Source organism: Thamnophis sirtalis, unplaced genomic scaffold (assembly GCF_051295495.1).
Source record: "Thamnophis sirtalis isolate CommonGarterSnake01/CBP01778 unplaced genomic scaffold, rThaSir2_p1.2 scaffold_3, whole genome shotgun sequence".
NCBI lineage: Eukaryota > Metazoa > Chordata > Lepidosauria > Squamata > Natricidae > Thamnophis > Thamnophis sirtalis.
In genome coordinates this window covers 102,712,834-102,738,642 of record NW_028261383.1, presented here as the reverse complement: position 1 = coordinate 102,738,642, position 25,809 = coordinate 102,712,834, and the positions used below count along the sequence as shown (strand labels likewise).

Genomic DNA, 25,809 nt, shown 5'->3' with positions numbered 1-25,809 from the left:
GTTGAAACAACATCCCAGAAAAAGGCAGTGATGGAAAAGGGATGAATGTGTCAGCAGATCACCGGAAGTCAAACTTGACTCAGGGAGCCTTTATTCGCTTTGAACTATGTAGAACTGCAAACTCAAGATATTCTCTTATCTTGTTAAGTGATTAATGAATCTGCATATGATGTTAATAGTACTTAAAAAATGAATTAAAGCTGTGGGGAGAGAGAGAGAGAGAGAGAGAGAGAGAGAGAGAGAGAGAGAGAGAGAGAGAGAGAGAGAGAGAGAGAGAGAGAGAGAGATCGCTTTGTTATAAATAGTGAATTAGAGAGAGGTTCTTTAGGAGTGTGTTAAATGTACTTTAGTGTGCTAGACAGACATTTTCCAAATTTGATTCCATTGTTACTTCAGCATTTAAAAATTGGTCATAATTTAAAGTTGCCATTTAATAATCATGGAATGGAACAGAACGGAACAAAACAGAACAATAACTTTAACTTAATAACAATAACTTTGAATGTACACCAATCGGAATACATTAAAATGAAATTTTGTTACATATAGCTCTCAAAGAGTCAGCACCTCCAATATATACTACATAACTATAATAAATAAATAAATAAATAAATAAATAAATAAATAAATAAATAAATAAATAAATAAATAAATAAATAAATAAGCATATACCCACCTATATGATATAGAGAGTCAACACCGTATAGTCCAGATGTATATATGTACATGGCAAGAGAAACAAAACTTGTGAGTTTACTAGACAGGTGGCCTAGGGAATGAAGCTGTTACAGAATCTGGTAGTCCTGCTAGAAATACTTCAAAACCTCCTCCCAGAGGGGAGCAACAGAAATCTTATGTATATCCCTTCATCTAGTACCAGATCATTTTCTAGTATTTGTTACTACCTTGTTCAAATCTTGTTGGTATGATTGCTGAATTTCTGAGACTGTTTTAGAAGGGTTGGACATCAAATTATGTTGGTTGTTTTTTTTTGCCATTTTATAGACATTGAGTCAAGAAGACTGGCTCATGGTGATTTCATGGAGAAAAGTGTTTAGATTTTTGGACAGCCTTTTGGAAATAGTTTTCCACTTTTCTGGGACATTTCCCACCCCCACCCCCCAATTTTCCAGTCTCACTTCCAGCCCTGCTATTGCATGGGGAACTCTTATTCACATACTAACCAGGTCCAATCTTCCAAACCTAGACATGGTTGGCCAGTGGTGACATCTGCTGAGAAGTTGGATGCATCTGAGATTCACTTGGAGTGATGGGGTGACAGAGAAATATGATAGAAAGTCTATTAAGTGGCTGTTCTTGGAATATCACCAGCCTTCATTCATGCTAAAATATGCACTATTTATAGTTTTGGATCTCTTGTGAGTCTACTTTAACTCCAGATATGTATATTTGTAATTCAGACAGTTCACAAAGCAGTTCTTCTGTTTTTTAGTGACATCTGCTACTGGTGGCTGGCAATTATCAGTGCTACTATTTATTCTTTTGATGTTACTGTCCAAAAGGAAGATGGTGTATTTTTGCCAAATAATGTACCTAGAATTTTTCTGCCAGGTTGTGTGTCATTTTCCAGCACAACGTACTGAAGTAATTGATATTCTTCATATTATATCATTTATCCTAAATATTCTACTTTTCTTTTCTTGATATTAGTCAGTGTCCTTATCTTTGCCCATTTCTGTAAGGCTTACTTTGCACATGTTCATCCCTTTATGTCCTAGGTAATATTTCGTCAATATACATTTCAAAGGCGTTTATTCTCCTGATTGTCATTTGGATCAAAGCAATTGCCCCTTCCATTTGAATAGAATAAATTATACATCAAGTGGTGTCAAAGACGAGTCCTTAATAGCGTATATGGAAGTGAGCTTTATGGAGGGACAGAACATTCTGTACATTACAAATTGAATCTATGTTTGTCATAGAGGGTATATAGAGATTTATTAAAATGACCCCTGTTAAAAATGGTCTTAACTATTTGGGTTTTTTGGGGGAGGGGAAGCAAAAAAGTAGCTCAATTTTGATTTTCAGTTCTTTGCTGCAGTCTTGCTTTGTATTCTTTGAAGGGGAGAGTACAAACTATTTCTTGAAATTCTGCTGTTTCCTAAATCTGATCATGCAGGCTTGCAAATGATAGTAACAGTCTCTTTGATTGTTATATCAGGGGAATTTTTCCTGTGGTAGTATTTTTCTTCTGCTTTAAATTTGGTTCCATGATTGCATTTGTTCCGTGAAAACTAATTTCAGTTTCTAAAACTGTACATAGCTATGGGGTAATGCATAAAAAATGTTATAAAATTATTTTAAGAAGCCGAGATCTTCTTTTTTATGTTTTGTAACTTAAGTTTTATAAAAACACAAGCTAAAGTCACCGAGCCTGCAACTGTAGCCTTTTTTACTTAAAAAATTCTTAGAAACAATTTTGACTGGCCCAGACATTTTCTAGATGCTCAAATATGTATAAAATTTACCTCATAAACCTGTATCCCTGCCATCGATTGATTGCTGGAGAGAGATGATTGAAGATTCTTAGAACCATCTTTGTATACTATATATTTGTTTATACTGTAGTTGCAGTTTGCAACTTGCAAGTTGCAGTTGCAAGTTGGATTTTCTTTTGCCTAAATTAGAATGGCTCACTTCTTACGTGTGTTCTGAAAACAAAAACCTCGTTTCCTTGACCCTTATGATCCTAGTAATTGGATTTGTACGTTTCAGGATGATTACTGTATGCTCTCATGGTTTTTTTTTATAGCTGTGCATGTTTTGGTTAAGTTTTTACTGTTTAGAGCTGCCCATGTTTTAGAAAGTGAGTGACCTACAAATACTGTAGAATTTAATAAATTATAACATAGAGACTATTATAGCTCACTGTAGCTATATAACAAGCTCGGGGGATTGTGTTGGTTGGATTTGATGACGTAAAGTCATTTAAGAACATAACATGTAATGGTATTTGCATATTCAAGAATTGTGATGCCATATTGTTTCAAGAATGTGAGAATAAGCAAGAAAGTTGGTTAGGACGATTATATGGAATCATGTTTTATTACACAGCTCTGGAGAAGACAGCAGTGTCCCCATTTAACAATTCAAAACATAACCTTGTGATTCTTGTGTCAGGGATCTACCTCAGGACCCCTTTCCAGATGCCAGTTCAGAGGAGGAGGGTAAGTTTGAATCTGCAGAGGAACGTGTGGAGCCAAGTATTGGTCGGGATCTGGGCTCAGAGAATGTTAGCGTGATGGAACAGTCTCAGCTAGAGTTGATCGGAGGAGGACAGACTGAGGCTGAGGGAGGTTAGCCACAGCTGCAGCAAGTTGGCCAGGAGGCTCCAGGCAGGACTGTAAGCAGCTGCAGCTTAGCAAAGAGGAGGAGATGAAGTCCACACTTCTTCCTGATTCAAGGATATGTAGAGCAAAGAGGAGGCACAATAGCGGTCAGCTAGACTACTCATGAGGAGGCAGCCTTGCCTTTCATAAAGGGCTGCAGCAGCATTGCCTACTTAATCATGCCCTGAGGAATTGAATACTGCTGGAACAATGTGCCCAGTTCTGTACCTTGGTCTTGTCTCCTGGTTTGTTTGACTCCAGGACTGCTTTCTTGAACTTTGTGTGTGCCCATTGGACTTACAGTAGTTTCCTAGTGACTCTTGCTGTACTGAGCTTGGAATCTGGATCTGTGCAACAGGGATGCTTTCTGAGACTCTTTTGGGGCCATTGCCATATGTTGGTGTTGGGGGGGAAGAGCGGGCACATAGTAACTAAAAAAAAGCTGATAATCCATTCTAAGCAGAACAGTCTATTAGCTAATTTTATTTGCAACAAATGTTTAGTATAAAAAAAAACCCTTCTGTATGTTTGGAAAACCAACCGGTTGAATTGATCCTTGTTGACACAATCGGCCAACTCTAAAATTAGAACTATTGGAAGTAGGAAACAAATGCAAATCAAAATTATTTTTTAGCTTCTCGGAGAAAGTTGGGCTTGGGGCAAAGGATTGTTTGCATTTCAACTGCAATCAGGTGAATTGAGCAGCGTGATATGCATAAATAAAGCGCCTAATTTAATCCATGCCTAATAGGACACTATGCCTACATTCATATTAGGTGCTGTGAATTGTGAATAGCATTGGTCCATCCCACATCTTCTATGCTTGTAAAAACCAAATACTGCTGCAACAGTGCATAGACTATCAGATGTGTCTCCATGCTGACATGGATGCTGGGGCTTCGGTTTCCATGGAAGATAGTTGCTATTTGGTTACAAGAGAAACAATTGGAAGGAAGCAGAATCATCTTGGGGAGCAGAGGGATAAAAATAGTCATTATATATAGTCATATAGTCATGAATTGAATGCATTTGCAGCTCAATTTCTCTCCTGAGAAACCCAGTCCTTCAATTCAGCAGACATGCAAATGTATCTCAATTTTTGCTAAAGCCTCATTTCTCCCATGTTCACTATGGCATCAACATTCCCCATTCCTGTATCTGCTATAAATGTTAATGTCCTTCCCATACAAAAAGTGTCTGAATCATTCAGATCTTCTCAACATAAAATAGTTTCCCAGTAAAATTTTAATTGGCAATATTTTTAGCAGATGAAAATATTGATGTATAAGCCATTAATTTTACAAGGAAATGGAACAATGTAGGTATCCTAAAAACCTAATTACCTTCATAAATTATATTTCTGACAGCTGTGTAGTCAAGAAAGGGGGAAATGTTCTAATTTAGCTTTTCATGATCAAGATCCATCTTTCTGTCTTCTTGGTACCCCCGAATTGTTCTCTATTAATGGTTTCTTGAGAAGAATGTCTATTCTGCACTTAGGTATGAGTGTAGGATAAAGTTCCTACTGCTAGATCTAGCAGAGGGAGTAAATTGTTTTTTAGCATTGTTAAGCTGATCTAGGTGATAAATTTTCCTTAGAGGAAAAATCAAATACTAAAATTGCCTCACATATTCCTAGGTGAAGTCCGTGCATTTTTATTTTATTATCATATATTCCAAGGTGTTTCCAAAAATAATGAGGCCATTCCCAAGTGCCTATTCAGCCACCTTCAAAGTACAGTAGTGTTTTCCAGATGGCAATGATTAGAGTTGTAGTCAAGCATTTCTGGATGGTATGAAGAAACTTGTCTCACATGAATCCTACATGTGTTCTATGCAGCCCTTTGTTGAGATCACCTAATGTGATGCAGTCCCACTTTGGGGTGGAGGTTGAGGGGGAGGCAAAATAGTAAAAAATACAGGCTCATGTTGTTGCCAATGATGTTGGCAATTAGATTTGAAGCTAATGTAATGGTTTGCTTTACTAAGATAAGGAAAGAGCAGACTAGCTTCCTCAGCCATATTTATGTGACTTGTGGAATTCCCATTAACAGGAAGGAGACAATATTGGTTAATTTCTAGTATACTGGCAGTGATACCAGTTGACTTCAGGACATGAAAAATAATCAGTGCTTTTAAAAAAAAACAGTATTTGAAAGTTACTCACTGTTGATTTCTGAGTCATGGCATTCACTTGGTTATATTATGGATTGAAAAAGTTGGCAGCCTCTTTATGGCCATTTAATATGTTTGAGGAGGCTGAGAGCCAAAATATCCCTGGTAGACCAATATCCCTGATATCCTTAATCAGGGTTTGGTTTTCTTATGGATTTTTTTTTGTTTATTTTAACTATTGATGTGCATATTTCTAGGTTTATGTGAGCTTTTATTCCTGCCTTACTTGAAATGGCATGAAAATATATCATCATTGTTCATCAGTTATGGTGAGAGGGGGCCTCCGAGGGCATTGGTTTAAACCCTCTGGATTTAACTCTTCCAAGAAAAATACTTGAAGAATTGATTGCTTCCATCAAGCATTTGGGAAAGTGACCCGATTACTTTTATAACATGGCCTCAGGCAGCTCTAATCTTACATACATTGGCAGCCATTTAAGACATATTTCCGTGTCTAGAATGTAGACCCTATTGCTATATATAAACTTCTAAGATGTTTTCTCACTATAATATTGTGCCCTGTTCATAAAGCTGTCCTGGGAAGTTTTGGCCTGGGAAGTTTTGCTACTAAGTTTGGCTAAAACTGAGAATTCTTTAAAATGTGAATCTTCTAATATAAATCTTGCCTTTTACAGTATGACGTGTTGTAACTGTTGTATTAAAATATGCTGTATAGTAAAACTGCATTAGAATATCTGTAGTAGGTGAAGTTGCAACAATTTAGATTTGAGAGGAAAAAATACAGGCGAGGGCTTAGAGTCTTGATAATGCTGTTTTTGCATTCTTGCATACTCTGCTGTGTCATTTCAAAAGATTCTTCATCTGGCACAGGTTAATTAGTAAATCGCCATGAGTCCAGTAGATATGAGTTTGAACACAGGAATCTGCCTTTCTTTATTGAATTAGGCCCGTGATGGCAAACCTGTGGCATGTGTGCCACAGGTGGCACGCAAAGCCCTCTCTGCAGGCACACAAGCCATCTCCCCAGCTCAGTTCCACCGTGCATGTGTGCACGCCTCCCACCGGCCATCTCATTTTTGGGTCTCTGCCACGGGGGACAGGGAAAATGTGGGAGATGTATGCACAGGGGCAGGGGGATTGCACGTGCACGCGAGGGGGAGGACGGGAAGTATAGTGCGCCCTCCCCATGGCCTATTTTTGGTCCCAGGAGGCTGCAGAGAGGCCCAAAATGGGGGGGCAGTTGCATGTGCACACATGGGGGAGGGGCAGCATGGTGGGGCACACATGCGCAGGAGGTGGGGCATGCCAAGGGGGTGTCACACACACATTGCATTATGGGTGCGCTTTTGGCACGCGACAACAAAAAGGTTAGCCATCACTGATTAGGCCATCTGGTATGTCCTGACATTGATTCTGAAGTACAAGATAGGCAACTAACACTCTCCAAGTGTTCCAGTCTCCAGCAGGGTAACCAATGGTCAAGAAGTAGAGGAGTTGAAGTTTAAAACATCTGAAGGGCCCTCATTACATTTCTAGATCAGAGATTGTTTTACCTCTCTATTTGGTTTCATCTCACATCCAGCTTGAGCAGAATCCAGACAAAGTTCTCTTCTTCTGTCTAAATTCAATTAACACTTCCCAAGCTTACTGTGAGATTTTTAAAAGGTAGCCATATTTTTACTTATTTATTTTTTCAGTTTACGTAGCTGCCCATCTCAAATATACGACTGGGTTTGCTCACAATATTGGTGTGGTGAAAAAGGGTATTTCAATACAGGTAGTCCTTGACTTATGACCACAATTGAGCCCCACATTTCTGTTGTTAAGTAAGACATTTGTTAAGTGAGTTTTGCCCCATGTTATGACATTTCTTGTCACAGTTTTTGTGAATTGCTGCAATTGTTAAGTTAGTAACCCAGTTGTTAAACGAATCTGGTTTCCTGATGGACTTTGCTTGTCAGAAGGTCACAAAAAAAAGGTCACAGAAGTTGCCAAGCATCTGAATTTTGATCCACGTGACCATGGGGGCGCTGCAAAAGTTGCAATTGTGAAAAATGATCATTTTTTCAGTGCCGTTGTAACCTTGAACGGTCACGCAAATGAACTGTTATAAGTCCATGACTACATGTATATAAAGATTGTTGTGAACAGTGTCATGGTGGACCTTTTTACCCTGTTTCTTCTCTTTTTGTCTCATGAACTGTCTGGCGCTGTTGAATCAGGAGGAACACACACAATTTGACATCCATTTTCACACACACTGTTGAATGTTCCCATAAATCTTTTCCCATTCCAGCTCACGTTGAAAGGGAGGAAAGTTAAAGCTATCCATCCCTTCTCTTATTAAGATTGGGCGAGTGGGGGTGGAAATATGTTCATTGCAAGGTGCAAGCAAGCATGGATTTGCACAATATAGAGATCAGAGAGATTGCCTAAGGATTTAGAGAAATTGAGCCTTTCCTCTTTCTGCATGAGGAGGCATTGTTTCCATTAGGAATCTAAACATGGAATCTTTCAAGAAATTAAAAACAGCAGATGCAGCATCAGTCACTTAGAAAATCTGTCTGGCGGAGTTTTTATTTTTGAAAAGCTCTACCAAAGTCCAGGTGGTTACGGTTATATTTGTTTGTTTGCAATACTAATTTCTTTTTAATGTAAAAATACATTTATTATTCTGTGGCTATGTTAATTGTCTCTCTCTCACACACACACTTTTATTTTGTTTTAAAGATGCAAATGTTGGACAAATTTCCAATGGAAGGAGGACAGAAGGACCCTAAACAAAGGATAATTCCCTTTTTGCCAGGTTTGTAAGGTGAACAGTATAGTTCTCAATTGAAATATTTTTATATATTTTTTCTATCTGTGTCTGTCTGTCTATCATATATTTACTTATCTATCTGTCCTTCCCTCTTTCATCCTCTCTCTCTTTGTCAATCAATCTATTATAGATTAATATAGCTCTTTATTTCTCCACTTTTCAATAACAGTAACAGAGTTGGAAGGTAACATGGAGGTCATCTAGCCCAACCCTCTGCTCATGCAGGAGACCTATACTATTTCTGACAAATGGCTGTCCAGTCTCTTCTTAAAAGCCTCCAGTGTTGGGGCACCCACAATTTTCGAAGGCAATTTGTTCCACTGGATGATTGTTCTCACTGTTAGGAATTTTCTCATTTCAAATATATTGACTACAAATTTTGACCTCCATCAGATTTGGCCAAATAGTCATGTTAACTAAGTACGACGGGATTTTATGTCAACACATTTAGACATTTGAATGGAGATTTGTGATTAGACTGATATATGCTGATAATGTATCATAGAATTTAGTTACAAGATACTTAGATATTTTGCCTAGGGTGAAATCGGTATGTGGATGATACATAGCTCTTTTTTCCCCTTTCTGAACAGATCATTTTACAATGGAGGAGAGAAAACAAATTGAAAAAAACCCCAGATAAGATTAAAGAACTATGGATGGTTGTTTTAGATCTGATTTTAGTTGGGACTATATACTTGATGAAGATCAGACACTTGGGTATTCTGGGTATTCTGACACATTTCCTGTATGAGAACAAATAGGAGGATAATCTGTGCATTGCCATTGCCAATTAGACCGATCCAATTAATTGTAATCTGGTAATGGGATTACTACTAAAATGCATTGCATGTGATGCTGCCTTTAAAGATGCTTTAGAAATTCCAAGTAGAACAAAATGCATCTCCTAAGATCTCCTTATGAAGCTGGATATTCAGAACAGATCACATCAGTACTCAACTGTTTCTGTTTAGGGTCTATGATAATTTGCCATGGCCAACTTGTTGTGTTCAACTCACTAGGGCCAACTCACCATGGGACAACTCACTGCAGGACAAGTTACACTAATATCAAAGAAATGGAGGAGTAGAATTGTTAAAGAAAGAGGGACAGAATGACAAACATTAAAATAAATGTGTATTTATTTTAAATATTTGTATTGTTAAATTGTCCCATGGCAAGTTGTCCTGCAGTGAGTCAGTCATGGTGAATTGGCTGCAGAGACTTGGCTGTGGTGAGTTGTCCCATTCCATTCTGTTTGTTGCCTTTTTGATTCTATATTGTGTAATCTTCAGAAGGCCATTTTGGGACTATGCGGTATAGTATTTCAGATTTTCAATTGAACGTGATAATGGAAGAAGAGCTCAATATATGTGGGAGTTCTTTAAAATTGTAGTATTAAAAGTACAAAAGAAAAAAAAGAAACTGTTTTGAACAAAAATTTGATGGATATCTGAAAAAAGAAAAAAACATATCATAGAAATATAAAGAGAATTGGGGGGAAAATAGTATAAACAAATATTCTAGAACTGTAGATTTAGTGCCAAGACAACATTTAGAATCAGCTGGGATCAGGAAGAAGATTGATTGATTGATTTTATTATCATCAAGTCATTTTTTTCTCCTAGCAACCACATAGCTTGATTTTTTCCAGAGGAACTGAAGCAAATTCAGAGAAGGGCTGTGGGGATGATCTGGGTTCTGGAAGCTAAAACCTACATAGAGGGCTTGAAGGAAATGGGAACATTTGCCATTTAGAAGAGGGTGAGACTGAGGGTATTCCTAAATATTTCAAAGAATGTCACACTGAAGAAATGGGAGATCAATTTTCTTTTACTTGAGAGTGTACATCATGGAATAATAGATTTAAATACCAGATGGCAGGTTCTGATTAGCTAAAGCTTCTAATAGTAAGACTAATATATCCTTGAAACCAATGTTGAATTGTCTGATATTTATAAATCAACTGTAGACAACTTTATTTGGGTAGATTAATTTGGATTTCTGTACTGAACAGGGAGATAGACCCCCATGGTCTGTATGTGATCTTCTAATCCTATGGTTCTCTTTTAGGGTTACAAATAAACTTGTTCACAAATACACAAATATACTTGTTTAGGGTTACAAATATACTATTGACTCTTTTGATTCAGATTGATGGAAGTTGCATATTTGGAGGAATCAAGGCTGGGAAGGGTGGCTTTAAAATTCTGATTCTATTAGGCAACTGAGCACCCAAAATTTCAAATCATTATTCTTCCCCAACTCTCTCCATTGCCACAGTATAGTATCATAGATTTCCAAATAGCCTTATGCTGTTTGAATGTGTGTCTCTTTCGGCTTTATTTCCATTAAAACATTCCATTATGCAATGATGATCTTCCTCAGATATGGGCAGAATTGCAACTTAGTAACCATCATGGTTATTTCCAGGTTGCATTTTAATTCCAGCTGTTCCCTGGATTATGGTAGCAGCAAAGCAAGACTCACTCTGGCATGAGTGCAGAGAAAAAGAGTATGTTGTGTGGTTTTCCATACCAGCAGAATGAAATAGGAGAGATATAGCAGCTTGCCAGCATCTCCTATTTGAACAAATAGAAATTACAGTTTGAGTATATTCTGTTTCTGAAGCATTGTAACCTATTTTTGGATAGCTCAGGGAAATTTGTTTCCAAAAAGGTTACGGAAAGGGTACAATTTGTTTGCTTGGTGCCTTCTTTCCTTTTGGGAAGCTTGGAATTTCCCCTTTTTATGGAATTAATTTACAATGGAAAGCAGAGGTGAAGGTGATGCTCTCCCAATGTGAGTTCCCAACAGAATTTGGGGAAATCTATAAAAATAATCACAAATGAGGAATTCAATATACAATATACCGACCTCTGACTCCATAAAATCCCAGTAGTGGAATGGACAGCCCCTTCCTTCATTTAAAAAATCCAGTTTGAATCATTCTTGAAATCTGGTATCTGCAATTGTCTGAATGCATCCTTCAGGAAGCCATCAAACTGCTTATATAAGTGTTTCTTCACCTTAGCAACTTTGAGATATATGGATTTAAATTCCCAGAATTCCCCAGGCAGCATGCTGTCTGAGAGCTGAGGTACACATATCTTAAAGTTGCTATGATTCTGATGAGAAACACTTGGCTTATACTCTTAGGAAACTTTGCCTGATGTTCAACCAGAACCTGTTGAATTCCCTCTGCCTTAAATGTTAAGATTTGAAGAAATGTTACCAGCTTCTCTGGCTAAGACTTGTTTTGAACCTCTGGGAGATCTTTCTTGGCCAAGGAAAGCTTTTATAGGCTGAGGTTTATAAATGGTTGGAAATAATCAGACATTCTGTGTTTGGCACTTTTGCAAGGGCAGAATGATGTAGGTCTGCAGTTCCTTGAATCTTCTCCTGTTCATCCACTGGAACAAGTTCTTTTATTTCAAACCCCAAATGGCTGGGAAACTCAAGACCGGAACCAGAGTTTTCTGTATCAGTTGTCACTTATGACTCTTTCTGAATAAAATGTGAAGCAAGAGGGAATAGCTTTTGTGTTTGGTTGCGTAGATGTGCTTGTATATGTATTTTGGGAGCGATAAAGTGTTGGTTTTACAGTAGAGAGCCTGGGCTTCTTTGCATTCCAACTTTCTCCAGTTATCACCCTTCTTATATTCTTCCCTTCTGTGCAGTTTTTCTTTTAATAATACCATACCAACCCTTGAATTTCAGTACCATTGTGGGAATTTGGCTCTTGCTTTATAATTCGAACATGCTGCTTTCTGGGAAGCCTTGGGTAATATTATACATTGTGGTTCCTGACGTCTGAAAAATGTTTCCAGTTATCCTGTCTACCCAGTTGCCTCCAGCTTTTCTTTCTTTTTTCTTTTTGCAAACCTCTAACACATTTAGATTTGAAACCTTTGATAGGAAACAAAACTGTCGATCAGCAGCTTTGAGTATCTTTTCTTATCTAAGGAAGGTATTTTTAATGCCATAAATATTTAAAATTACATGTTAAAGAATAGGCTGCAATGGTTTTGCTATGATTACTTCACATTATCGTTTGAATGTGAAAGAAATATAAGGAACTGGATAGAAATTGGGAAACATACAAAAATGAACACAAGATAATTGAGCTTGCAAAATTAATTACAGGGAAAAAATCATGCTTAACTTTAGTTTTTTTTTTAAAAATAAAAATATCTCTGTCACTTGATTGCCAATCCATGGTTTAGTTACAAAAACTATTTCTAAGATAGCAGGATTGTTCCTTGCTTTTCCTCCTATTTATCTTATTACATTCTTGGCACCTGCATCATAGATCCTGTATTTATTAAATTATTAACTGTTTTGTGTTTGTGTGTGTGTGTGTGTATAAAATCTATGAAAACAAATTATATTCATAGATTTTCACGAGTGTAGGTATGCTGCACCCGAATACAACAAGACCAGCATATATACTCTGTGTGTGTGTGTGTGTGTGTGTGTGTGTAGATAGATAGATAGACAGACAGAGAGAGAGAGAGAATTTAATTTCAATTGAATAAGATGGTACTCTGATAAATGAGAAGACTTTAAGCATCAATAATCTGTAACAGCTGATTGCATTTTCATTAAGACAGGTTATAACACTTAAGATTATAATTCTATACCCCAGATAATAAAACTGAGATTTAAACAGTTGAATTGGGCCTCTGTCTTCTGGACAGACTACTCTTTAAAAAAAATACTGGATTGCTTTATAATATCCTGGAACCAGAGGGCAACTGAGGCTTCAGACAGGATCATGCCTTTATGGTTCTCTTTACCCCTTGGTCCCGATACTCCCCATGGTTTATGGAGGAGCTATGGGTTCTGAAATGGGCTAAGGGAGGGTTAGAGAGCTGCTGGAGGAAAACAAGGATTAGTCTGACAAGACATAACTTAAAGCTGCTATCATGGCGGTAAGAGTAGCAAAGCACCATTGTTTCTCTACCCTAATTGCATCCATAGGATGTCATCTCGGTGACCTTATTCAAAGAATTCTGGCCAGTGGGATCTGGAAGAGCCATGGCTCCTGCCCTTTACACTATCATACAATAGTTTCTTGTGGTGTGATCTGCACCCACCCTTTTGGCCTTCTGGAAGACCTGAAGACCTGGCTTTCCAACTGTTCTGGGGCCCCAATGAGGGTTCATTATTCTGGAGGTCCTCAGTGGACTAAGATTAGAACCCACCTCCCCTTGTGTGCATTTTGCTCCCTTCCATCCCTCTTTATAGATTTTAAACTAATTTAATGTTACTATTTATTGTTTTTATTGTTTTTTTTTTAAATCATTGTAAGTCATCTAGAGTTACCCCAGGTGAGATGGGCAGAAGATAAATGGAATGAATAAGATAGATAGATAGATAGATAGATAGATAGATAGATAGATAGATAGATAGATAGATAGATAGATAGATAGATAGATACATACATACATAATGGAATGGAATGTCAGCAACAACATCTACTCAGCCATTTTGTTTAAAGGTTTAATTAATAGAGGAGGAAGATGAAGAGGGAGCACTCTAATTATCATCATTGCACACAATGTTTTGAGGGCAAACATATGAAAAGATATGAAGTGGGGGTGCTTTTCCATCCATCATGATTCCCATGTAGTTTAGAGCCATAGATAATCAGTAATCTAAGATGTCTCTGATCCTGGATGCCACCATCGGTTTTGAACTCCTAATTATGGCACTTCAGCCAAACAGTGATGGCTGGAGGAATTAAAATAATCAAAATTCAGCACATCTGAAAGACACAGATTGCGGAATAATGACCTAAACTAGTTATTGGGGGAGCGGGGTGTTTTCAAAGTCTAGGAAACAATTCTAGTGTAAACTGGAAGTCATTCTTTCCATAAATTGCTTCTTTAGTTAATTGTTTATCAAATGCACATACTTGATTACAATGAATACACAAAAGCAAAGACTATGATTAAAACACCATATGTTTAACACAAAAGTTGGCATATAGAAACGCCTGCATGATTTGCTAAATATGGAAATATATATGCAATATATATGCTAAATATGGAAATATATATATTAGGGTGGCATGGAGAGGAAATGCACAAGGGGGGAAATCTGGACTAACCATATACCTAGATCTCGCCAAATTCCTCAGGAAACAACTTTTACACACAGAGCTGAGTCTTCCAAACATTGTCTTCATTGTAATCTAGAGCGTGTTCTCACTAGTAGTTTCCTAAAAAGGCTAAGATGAGCTGCATGGAGAGAAAACTTTGCCCAAATTTGAAGTGTTTACTTTTAGCAGTAAAATTGCCTTGATCTTAGTTAAACCTCTATAAAACAATACTTGAGTGAAGAAATGATTTAACACAGTATGCATGAATAAGTTCAGTCAAATCTATGACCTTTCTTATAAAACCTCAGGTTGACAAGTCCTTACACATAGAGTTTATCCATTCCATTATTTATGTGGTGTCCCCACCGCGAGCCATTGTGCTCCTTTCTCCAGTTCTATCCTCACAATAGTAACAGTCTTGTACTTCATAGTTTGAACTGAGTGTGACTACCTCAAAGTTGCCCAAAACTACCATGCTTTTGTGTTGATTTCATCATGCTTTAGACAAAATCAGAATGTGGCACTCAATCCTATTTAGTACAGCCTGGTGCATTGAATCTATAGGCTCTAAGTAGTGGGGAATCTGCTTAGCTAAGTGCATAATACGGTAGTCCTCAACTTACAACAGTCTACTGAGCGATCTTCCAAAGTTACAACGGCACTGAAAAAAGTTATTTATGACCATTTTTCACATTGCAGCATCCCCATGGTCATGTGATCAGAGCTTGAATGCTTGGCATCTGGTTCATATTTATGATCGCTGCAGTGTCCTGGGGTCATGTGACCACCTTTTGTGACTGACAAGCAAAGTCAATGAGGAAGCCCGTTTCAATTAACAATGATGTTGCTCATTTAGCAACTGCAGCAATTCACTTAACAAGTGTGGCAAGAAACGGGGCAAAATTCACTTAACAAACATCTCTCTTAACAAGATAAATTTTGGGCTCAGTTGTTGTCATAAGTTGAGGACTACTAGTACCTGTGCAAGAAAATATTATTAAAATTTATTAATGCTCCACTTTGCTTGAGTTCTGTGGAGTCTTATGCAACATTTCGTGGTTCATGTTGTACCCAATCTGCAGTGTAGAGGGACTTCTGTTACAATGGCTGTTTTCCATTTCTCTCTCTTGTTTTAACCAACTCCATCCAATAAAACTGGTAAATTTATTTTATTTTATTTATTTATTTTGGGTTGTCAAGCCAAGCTGGCGCAGTGGTTAAATGCAGCACTGCAGGCTACTGCTACTGCTAGATCAGCAGTTCAGCGGTTCAAATCTCACCGGCTCAGGGTTGACTCAGCCTTCCATCCTTCCGAGGTGGGTAAAATGAGGACCCAGATTGTTGGGGGCAATATGCTGACTCTCTGTAAACCGCTTAGAGAGGGCTGAAAGAAATGGGTACAAATATATGGGAATAGTAGGACAGAGATGGTAGGCACGCTAGTGCGCTTATACATGCCCCCTTGCAGACCTCTTAGGAATGGGGTGAGGTCCATAGTAGACAGTTTAAGTTTAAAGTTTTGGGGGGGTTGAGGATATAACAATAGAGTTGGGTAGTGCATTCAAGGCATTGACCACTCTGTTGCTGAAGTCATATTTTCTGCAATCGAGTTTGGAACAATTTACTTTGAGTTTGTATCTATTGTTTGCCCGTGTATTATTGCGGTTGAAGCAGAAGTAGTTGTTGACAGGTAGGATGTTGTAGCAGACAATCTTGTGTACTAAGCTTAGGTCAGACCGTAGGTGGCATAGTTGGCCTCTTGTTTGCTGCAGAAGGCCGGTGTCTTTTATTTTTCACTTTTGTCTTTACAGTTTTTCCAAATTTCGCTTCAATTTATTTACCATGTCGCATAATCTGTCAAAATGGTGGCAGCATATGATAATATGTCCTGACACCATATGGGGCCAGAAATGTAAATTCCTAATTGAATTTCCACAAAAAGATGGGAGATTCTGTGTTTCCCTAGGCAGCTTTTAGCCTGGTGTTCTGTCCATTGTAAATAAAAAGCCTGGTCTATATATTTAGTTTGATGTTAACAGGAGGCAGCGCCACGTTTTATGTGTTGAGCATTGTTTGAAACTATAGCCGTCAGGCATATCTGCCAGTTCCTGGCAACCATCCGTTCGTTCGGGAAAGGAATTGTGTCCATATGTTTAAAAGTGAATCAGCGCCAAGAGTGTCTAGGTGAAATTTGAGAAGTGATGAATAGCAAATTACTTTCAAAAGGGTAAAGTGGGGTGGGGGTGGGGATGGATGGATAATACAATGGTATAAAATCCCTTTATGAGCTGAGAGACTTCTGTGTGTAAGGGGTGGAACATTTATTCTCTACCCAAGGGAAAGAAAGTCATTCCCCCACCCCACAAAAAAAGGAGCAAGGATTGTGTCATTGATGCAATGATATTACTCAGATAAACAGGCCCCAATCTTGTAGATGAGTTTAAAGGCTGTAGTTTTAAAACATTTATTAACTTTTATCTGAAAAGGAGAAAAAAAATCCAACAAAAGCTGTGTGACAGATTTCATCTGTTGTGATCATGGGAACTTTGGGTTACCTGGACGAGTCCCTGTAACCCATAGGCTGCAGGTTACCCATTATTATTATTATTATTATTATACAATTGTATCACAGCGGCCAGTTGTTTCGCCGGATTTGGCATTGGTTACTAGTCGGGCCCCACCCAGGGGCCTAGGACGTCGTAACATATTTTCGTAATATGCGTGCAGATCCAAGCAGTGCGGCTTTTTGCATTTGACTGATGGTGATTTTGTCAATTTTTAACTGTTTTAAATGTAATTCCAGTGCTTTTGGAATAGCACCCAGTGTGCCAATTACCACTGGAATTACCACTGCTGGTTTGTGCCATAGTCGTTGAATTTCGATTTTTAAATCCTGGTATTTCGCGATTTTTTCATGTTCCTTCTCGGCGACCCTGCTATCACCTGGTATTGCGATGTCTATGATTGTGACCTTATTTTTCTCAACCAGTGTGATGTCTGGTGTATTATGCGCCAGTATTTTGTCGGTTTGTATACGGAAATCCCACAAGATCTTGACCATCTGATTTTCGGTGACTTTTTCAGGCTGATGTTCCCACCAGTTTTTTGCTGTTTTGATATTATAATTTTTGCACAAATTCCAATGGATCATTTGTGCTACTGAATTGTGCCGCAATTTATAATCAGTCTGCGCGATTTTTTTACAGCAGCTGAGTATGTGATCAACAGTTTCATCAGCTTCTTTGCAAAGTCTGCATTTGGCATCATCAGAAGATTTTTCGATTTTGGCCTTAATGGCATTTGTGCGGATAGCTTGTTCTTGCGCAGCCAGGATTAGTGACTCTGTTTCTTTCTTTAATGTACCTGTTGTTAACCATAACCAAGTTTGTTCACTGTCCACTTTATCTTTTATTTTTTCCAGAAATTGGCCATGCAGTGCTTTGTTCTGCCAACTCTCCATTCTTGATTTTATCACATCTTTTCTGTATTCTTGTTTCGTCTGTTGGGCCTTCAGTAGATTTTTGTTCTTTACTTCGATTAATAGATGTTCTTGATTTTCTTTTAAATAATCAGCCAGTCCATATTTTTCTTCTTCAACTGTTTGCTTCACTTGTAATAATCCTCTGCCACCTGATTTTCGGGGCAGATATAGTCTATCAGTATCACCACGTGGATGTAAACTGTAGTGCATTGTCATTAGTTTCCTGGTTTTTCGGTCCAAAAGGTCCAAATCAGCTTGTGTCCAGTTAACTATACCAGCTGTGTATCTTATAACTGGTATTGCCCAGGTATTTATGGCCTTGATTGTATTTCCACCATTCAATTTAGATTTTAAAATTTTCCTAACTCTGTTGGTGTACTCTCGCCTGACAATAGTTTTTACTTTTCCATGCTTGATGTTATCCAACTGCAGAATGCCTAAGTATTTGTAGGCTTCATTTTCTTTGCATTTAATTAATTGGCCATTGGGCATTTCAATTCCCTCACATGCAGTGATTTTGCCCCTTTTTATGGATACAGTGGCGCATTTTTCCATGCCAAACTGCATTGAAATATCGGTGCTGAATACTCGGACTGTGTTTGTCAATGATTGGATTTCTATTTCTGACTTTCCATAGAGTTTCAAATCATCCATATATAGTAAATGTGAAATTTTTTCAGCTTCTTTGGCTGTTTGGTAGCCTAATTTCATTTTTTTTAAGATTACTGATAGTGGGATCATTGCGATGATGAAGAGAAGAGGTGAAAGTGAATCACCCTGGAAAATTCCTCGCTTGATATTAACCATTCCGTAGATCTCATTCCCTACTGCCAACTCAGTTCTCCATTGTTTCATCGCCTTTTCAGTAAAGGATGTAATATTTTTGCTAATGCCAGTTGTTTCTAAGCATTTTATGATCCAACTATGTGGCAGTGAGTCAAATGCCTTTTTGTAATCAATCCAGGCCATATTCAAGTTTGTTTTTCTGTTCTTACAATTTTCTAATATCATTTTATCAATTAGAAGCTGATCTTTTGTGCCCCTGCTCCTTCTTTTGTTGCCTTTTTGCTCTACTGGCAAGATGTTGTTTGTTTCCAAATAATCCATCATGTTATCTGCAATAATGCCTGTGAGTAATTTGAAGGTTGTTGGCAAGCATGTTATTGGTCTGTAGTTTTCAGGTGTTGTTCCTTTAGTTGCATCTTTCTGAATCAAGTATGTTTTTCCAGTTGTCAACCATTCATCAATTTGGCCCTTTTGTAAAATTTCATTCAGTTGCCTGGCCAATATTGCATGTAAACTGGTCAGATATTTGAGCCAGAAGCCATGTAATTGGTCCTTTCCAGGTGATGTCCAATTCTTTACCTTTTTAACTCGATTTTTGACCATCTCAGTTGTTATTTCTAATACTTGCATTTGTTTGTTGCCAATGCTTTTCTCAAAGTCATGTATCCACTTTGCTTCTTTGTTGTAGTCCTTTGCATTTTCCCACAATTCTTTCCAGAATTCAACTGTGGCCTGCTTTTCTGGTTTTTCACTTTTGGTGTCACCATTCACATTAAGACTTTGATAAAAACGCCGTTGGTCTGATCGAAATTGCTGATTTTGTTTATATTGTATGATTCGTGCCTCATATCTTTCAATTTTTCTAGCTGTTGCTGTTATCTGCTGTTTTACAATCTCTACAGCTTCATTGATGTTTCTTGTATCCAATCTATATCTTCTGATTAGCCGATCTATGGTTTTGTTGCTTTTAAGCCGTTGCTCTTGCATGTTCTTTAAGTTACTAGCATCTGCCCTTAATTTTTTGACTTTTTGTTCTAATCGGATTTTCCACTTTGGCTTTGATACTTTTTCTGTTGTGTGACTAGGTACTTTGATTTTAATGCCTAGTTCATTAGTGACTATTACAGCTGCGCTGTACATTAACTGGTTCGTTTCCAAGATGGATCCCGATTCAATTGTTGAAAACACTGCATTAACCATTTTCATGAAAGGGGCCAAAATTTTCTTAGGCACAGTTTTTAGTGATGGTAAACGTTGCCTTTCCTCATTAAGCAGAAAATGCTCCATGATCTTATCCTTCAATTCTTTTTGTTTTTGAGTTAGTTCATCCGTTGGTTCAGTGATAACTGGTTCTAGTGGTGGTGGTGTTATTTCCCCCCCCGAGAGCTTCTTCTGGGAGTTCTACTATAATGTCTTTAGTTGTGTCTTGAATATCAGTTATTTTCGCTTGTGATATTGTTTTTTGGGTTTTGCAATTTGCCTGAATTTCCTCAAGTTCAACTTCACTAAACACTTTATTCCGTATAATAAATCGCCTTTGATCTGCTAGTCGTTGTTCACTAATATTTGAATCTGGATATTGTTCTTTCCATAATTCATACATTCGCTTTAAATAACCTCTTTTTTCTGGCTCTGAGTTGTAGTAACAGGCCATTATGGCACGGTTTTCATCTGCACTATATTTTTGTCGTTTTGTTGGCTGGTCCACTTGTAGCCCACTTGTCGACGGATGTCCAGGGATCCCAACATCCGCTGCGGCCCTTGTTAACGCGCGCGACAACCGATGCGGTATAAAATTTTTATTCGTTTCTTTCACCATATTGTATGGGTTGGCGGGGTTTTTTTATGGGGCCAGTTGCCAACCTGACCCCAACCCTCCTCCTTTCTCATCTGGGCTTGGGACCGGCAACAGCGGAGTTGTTGTTGTTGTTGTTGTTGTTGTTGTTGTTGTTGTTATTATTATTATTATTATTATTATTATTATATCCTCACCATCTACTCAATATAATAGTTACTCTATATGCTGACTCTGTAAACCACTTGGAGGGGTGTGTAAAGCACTGTGAAGCAGTATATAAGTCTTAAGTGCTATTGCTACTGGTACTGCTAGTGCTTTAATGCAGACCAGCTTTCCACTAGGTGATAGATCAGGGATGTCAAACTGGCCTCACATGCGGACCATGCCCATCCCAGGTCCGTGAAGGGAAAAACGTGAAACATCATGTAACGGCAACGGGACGCCACCCATTGTGAGGTGGTCTTTTTCTTGCTGAATCATTGTCTATATTGCATAGTGCTGAAAAATTGCAAGAGGAAGGATTTGTCATTCAAAATATAGTTCTATGTGTTGTAAAATGTCCATCCCTTTTTGGAAATGCATTGCTTCATGTAAGGAACTGGATTTATGGAGACAATACAATTCAAACTGGCAGTTGAAGTGACCATACGACTGGTATCTGGAACCTCTCCAGCAATTAACCCTTGTCAGATGGCCATTCCCCACAAACATAAGTATGTTTACTATTCTAGGGTGCTAAAAATAGCAATAGCACTAAGAGTTATATACCGCTTCATAGTGCTTTTACAGCCCTCTCTAAGCAGTTTACAGAGTCAGCCTCTTGCCCCCAACAATTTGGGTCCTCATTTTACCCACCTAGGAAGGATGGAAGGCTGAGGTAACCTTGAGCTGGTCAGGATTGAACTCCTGGCAGTCAACAGAATTTGCCTGCAATACTGCATTTTCACCATTGTGCTACCACAGTTCATAAATAAGTTAGCATCATTGTTATTTAAAACCATACAAAAGAAAAAGAAGTACTGTATATACTCGAGTATAAGCCTAGTTTTTCAGCCCACTTTTTGGGCTGAAAAAAGCCACCTCGGCTTATACTCGAGTCAGTGAAAAATTTGCCCGAAATGGAGGAGAAAAAGGGGCGGGGCCATGCCGCTGGGTGACACTCGTGAATGGCCCAGTGCCCCTGTGAGTTTCCCCTCCCTCTGTGTCAGTTTGCCGCGCAGCGCGCACTGCACCATCCCCCCTCCTCACGTTCTAATGTAATGCAGGGCTGTCTTACGATTCCCCTTCCTCCCCCTCCTGCCGCTCTGCAACGATGTCCCACCTCCTCCTTGTTATGGCAAGCAGCCACATAGCGATGTCCCACCTCCTCTGGTACAGTGATCCAATGATAGGAATCACTGTGCCGTGTGTCATAGGAGGCGGGACATCGCTCCCGCGGCTGCACGGGACATCATCATCACAGCAGGACATCAGCATCATGAGGTGAGTGAAGTATTTCATTGAATACACCGCTAGTTTACTGTTTTTCTTTGAAATAAATATTCAAAAACATTATTGGTATCTATTTTTATTTTTGAAATTTACCGGTAGCTGCTGCATTTCCCACCCTAGGCTTATACTCGAGTCAATAACTTTTCCAGTTTTTTGTGGTAAAATTAGGTGCCTCGGCTTATATTCGGGTCGGCCTATACTCGAGTATATACGGTAACACTTCTCGAGTTGCATTAAAACACATTTCTTAAGGATAATCCACTATTTGTGCTTTTTGATATAGATCTATGACTGGAAGAAGGGGTGGCAAGTTCAAAGAGGTGGCTAGTGGGATGGGTTAACCATTTGTCAAAACCTTTCCATCTCCTTTAGTGTTCTTATTATCTGTCAAACCCAGGCAGCTGGGGAAAAGTACACTGCCTGCTGTTGCATCTAGCAATCTTCATGCTATTTTAGCAACTGGACAGGTCCTGCCTGCCTGCTTTCTGTAAAGCAAACTGCTTCTGGCTGTCCTGGTCTACTCTTTTCTCCAGCATTCATAGTGTTGCTACTCCTCCCCTGATGTCATGTCGGACTAGCAGCATAGACCAAAGTGACCATAGAAGAAAACTGGCAATAGGGGTAGGGGGTGGCAGGATGCCAGTAGGAGATGATAAATTTCACCCCCTGTGGGCGTTCTTGTCAAAGCTTCACAAATCATGCAATACAGTCAGGCTTTACTGTAAATTGCCTATTGTGTGTTTTTAAAAAAAAGAAAATAGAGTCAGGAGAAGGTAGAAAACACTGTTTCTATATCAGATCAGGAAACAAAGTTGGATTATCTCTGCTCTCAGCTGGATAGGAGAGAAATTCTGCAGAAATACTGGAGAGGAGAAGTATTCCTTGAGACATATCTTTAAGAAACAATTAATGAGATATTTTCAGGCTGCAGTTAAGATAGGTCCTGTTAGAGTTTGTGTGATATTTTTACCCATGGAGTTTTGTGCTTGTATGTCCAGGAACTGTGATGGAACCTAAATTTGGACTAAGTTTGATGTTGTGCATTCATTCATTCAAACTGCCTTGCAATTTATAAGTAATTGTATCTATGGAGAATGCTTCATAAGGTTGCCTTTTATTTTGTAATAGGAATGAACATCTTTCTGGGTCTTTAAAAGCTTTTCACTTTTCACTTTCCACTCTCCATCTCCTCTCTGTTTAGAAGTAGCTTGTGGAAAAATGTAGCTTTATAAGCAGTTTCTTATTTAAGATAGGTAAAAGAAAGCAAAATATAAATGGTTGAATGGAAGAATGTTATATAGTCTAGAATTAATGTTATATTAGTCTTCCTTGCCCTGGTTTCTTTCAAGCCTGAAGCGGTTAAGTCATCAAAGCCCCATCATGTGCAGAAGTCTGCTCCAGATGTTGATCTGGGCATTGCACTTTCAGTGTATGCAACAAGGTGTTGTGTAGATACTCATTAGTGTTTTTTTAAGCTAGAGTCTATGCAGAATTTTAAGAACTGGAAGATTCTAATCTCTTTCAAATTAGCTTCTTACCATTTCTGCCTACAGAAAGCTATTCTGAGTATGCATAATAAAATAATTAAAGTAAATCACTGGTTTACGTTCATATAAGAGGAAAATAACCTTGGCTATATGTCCCTCTCTTTTTAAGTAAATTTGCCTAAACCTTAAGGGTGAAATGTGCTGTCATTGTATATCTTAAAAAACATTTTGTGGTTTTCTAGAGACCAAGTCTACATTTATGATAATGACAGAGTTCTTCTTCCCAAAAATGAAGAAGAAAACATCTTCTATTGTTGAGTGTCTTTTTGGCTTCCTACCAACTCTGTCCTGTGCCTTCATTTGTCAAGTCAAAGTCTGAAATATTTTACCCTGCTTTATATATGCATGAACTGGTCAAGAGGTGTATCAGAGATTAATGCTGCCCCCCCATTTTTTTTTACATTTTATTGGAAAATAAAAATGTCTGTAAACTTAGAAACACCTTAATTGAACATATTTTTTTGAAATATAGCAGTGATACATTTGGTACTTGTGTTCTTTGACAGAGGATCAGATAAATTAGTAAAGAAAGCAGCACCAGCATGTCTGTCGTCAGCTAAAAATATGACAACTGCATTCTGCTTTCTGCTTTCTGTAAGACCTTAAAGAGCCCTGGTGCTTTTTATATGTTGTCTGCTGCCTTAAAATAATGTAAATTGTAAGGAAAGCAGCATCTGTGGATTAGAAGAAATAGCCCTAACATTCCACATTGCAGTGGAGACATGAGCATGCATTACTCTGATTGCTTGTGCAAATGGCAAGCAAGATTAACTGGCCATTTACTTTGATTGCCTGAATGGTTTATGGGTACATCAATAAGAAGATATGGGTTGTAAATTTTAATTTACTTCTGCTGGCTGTGAATCTCTGATAAGCCAACTTAGATGCTTTTGGACTTCTAAATATAAACTAAATTGTTTTAAACCAACTCACTGGAAAACTAACTTACTATTAAACAATTTATCAGAGAAATATTTAAAGTTATAACGGTGATTTTATAGAATTTGAAATCAGTTCTGCCCAATTATATAAAGCAGGGTTTCCCTCCTTTCCGTGGCAATTAAATTTATTCCATATAGGAAAAGAGGAGAAATATCTTAAAGTGTCTCCTGGAAGGAATACTTTAAAATCACTTTTGACAAGATGGCCAGTTAGATCTGAATGTCTACATTTGTTTTCACAAGAAATAAATCTAGTGCCTTATAGATAATGCTGGCATTTCAAGGTGTTCCTTTGGCCTTTAAAGCCTTACATGTTACATGGCCAAGTTATCAGAGGGACTGCCTCTCTGTTACATCTACTCGTCCCTTTAGGTTTAGCAGGGCAGGCAAGTTGTGGGTTCTGCGTGCTAAGGAGTGGCATCTGATGGGACCTAGGAGATGAGCTTTTCCTGCCATAGCATCTACTCTGGAATATCATCACCCTGGAGGTGTGATTGGCCCCAATCTTAGTGATCTTCCAGAAATCTCTTAAAGTGAGTGAGTGAGTGAGTGAGTGAGTGAGTGAGTGAGTGAGTGAGTGAGTGAGTGAGTGAGTGTCTGTGTGTGTGTTCAATAGACCCGGGGATCTTCTGGTAACAGGGAGCCTGCATATTGGTTTTGTTACAGGTAGTCCTCAACATATAACCCTAATGGAGCCTGCCTATGTTGTAATAATCATAAAAGAGCTATGTCACATGACCAATTTGGTAATCTTTTTTGAGGCAGTTGTAACGTCAAATGGTTGCTAAGCAATCATTCGTAAGTTGAGGACTACCTGTATGTGTAAGATCATGTATTCTCTTATTTCTATTTATGCCTAATTGTTTTGATTAATTTTTTTAAAAAAATAATGCTTTATTTGCTGGTTTTACTGTGCATCCCTAGAGTCGCAAAAAAAAAAGAAAAGAAAATAAACCAACCAACAAAAAACAAAGAAGTTGGGGCAGTGATGAAATGCATATTTTTTTTACTACCGGTTCTGTGGGCGTGGCTTTGTGGGCGTGGCAGGGGAAGGATATTGCAAAATTCCCATTCCCTCACCACTCCTGGGGCCAGTCAGAGGTAATATTTGCCGGTTTTCTGAACTACTCAAAATTTCCGCTACCGGTTCTCCAGAACCTGTCAGAAACTGCTGCATTTCACCCCTGGGTTGGCCATAAGGATTGATAAATGTCAAAAATATGTCTATGTTCTGCTAAGTCATGTCTTTTAAAATAGGGTGGGTAGGTAGGTAGGTAGGTAGGTAGGTAGGTAGGTAGGTAGGTAGGTAGGTAGATGATAGATAGATAGATAGATAGATAGATAGATAGATA

The 25,809-nt window shown here is 38.3% G+C and overlaps 1 protein-coding gene across 6 annotated transcripts in view; it reads left to right on the top strand.

The window, feature by feature from the left end:
- Nucleotides 1-25,809, top strand: part of SH3PXD2B (SH3 and PX domains 2B) — a 135,916-nt gene that overhangs the window by 46,990 nt on the left and 63,117 nt on the right. For 5 of the 6 annotated variants that reach the window (XM_087709620.1, XM_087709619.1, XM_087709624.1 and 2 more), the window contains exon 3: nucleotides 8,217-8,292. In XM_087709620.1, the coding sequence (XP_087565746.1) occupies nucleotides 8,217-8,292 (76 nt within the window). Of the gene's footprint in view, nucleotides 1-8,216; nucleotides 8,293-25,809 lie in introns of those variants that run through there. The other variant, XM_087709626.1, reaches the window with a different exon arrangement.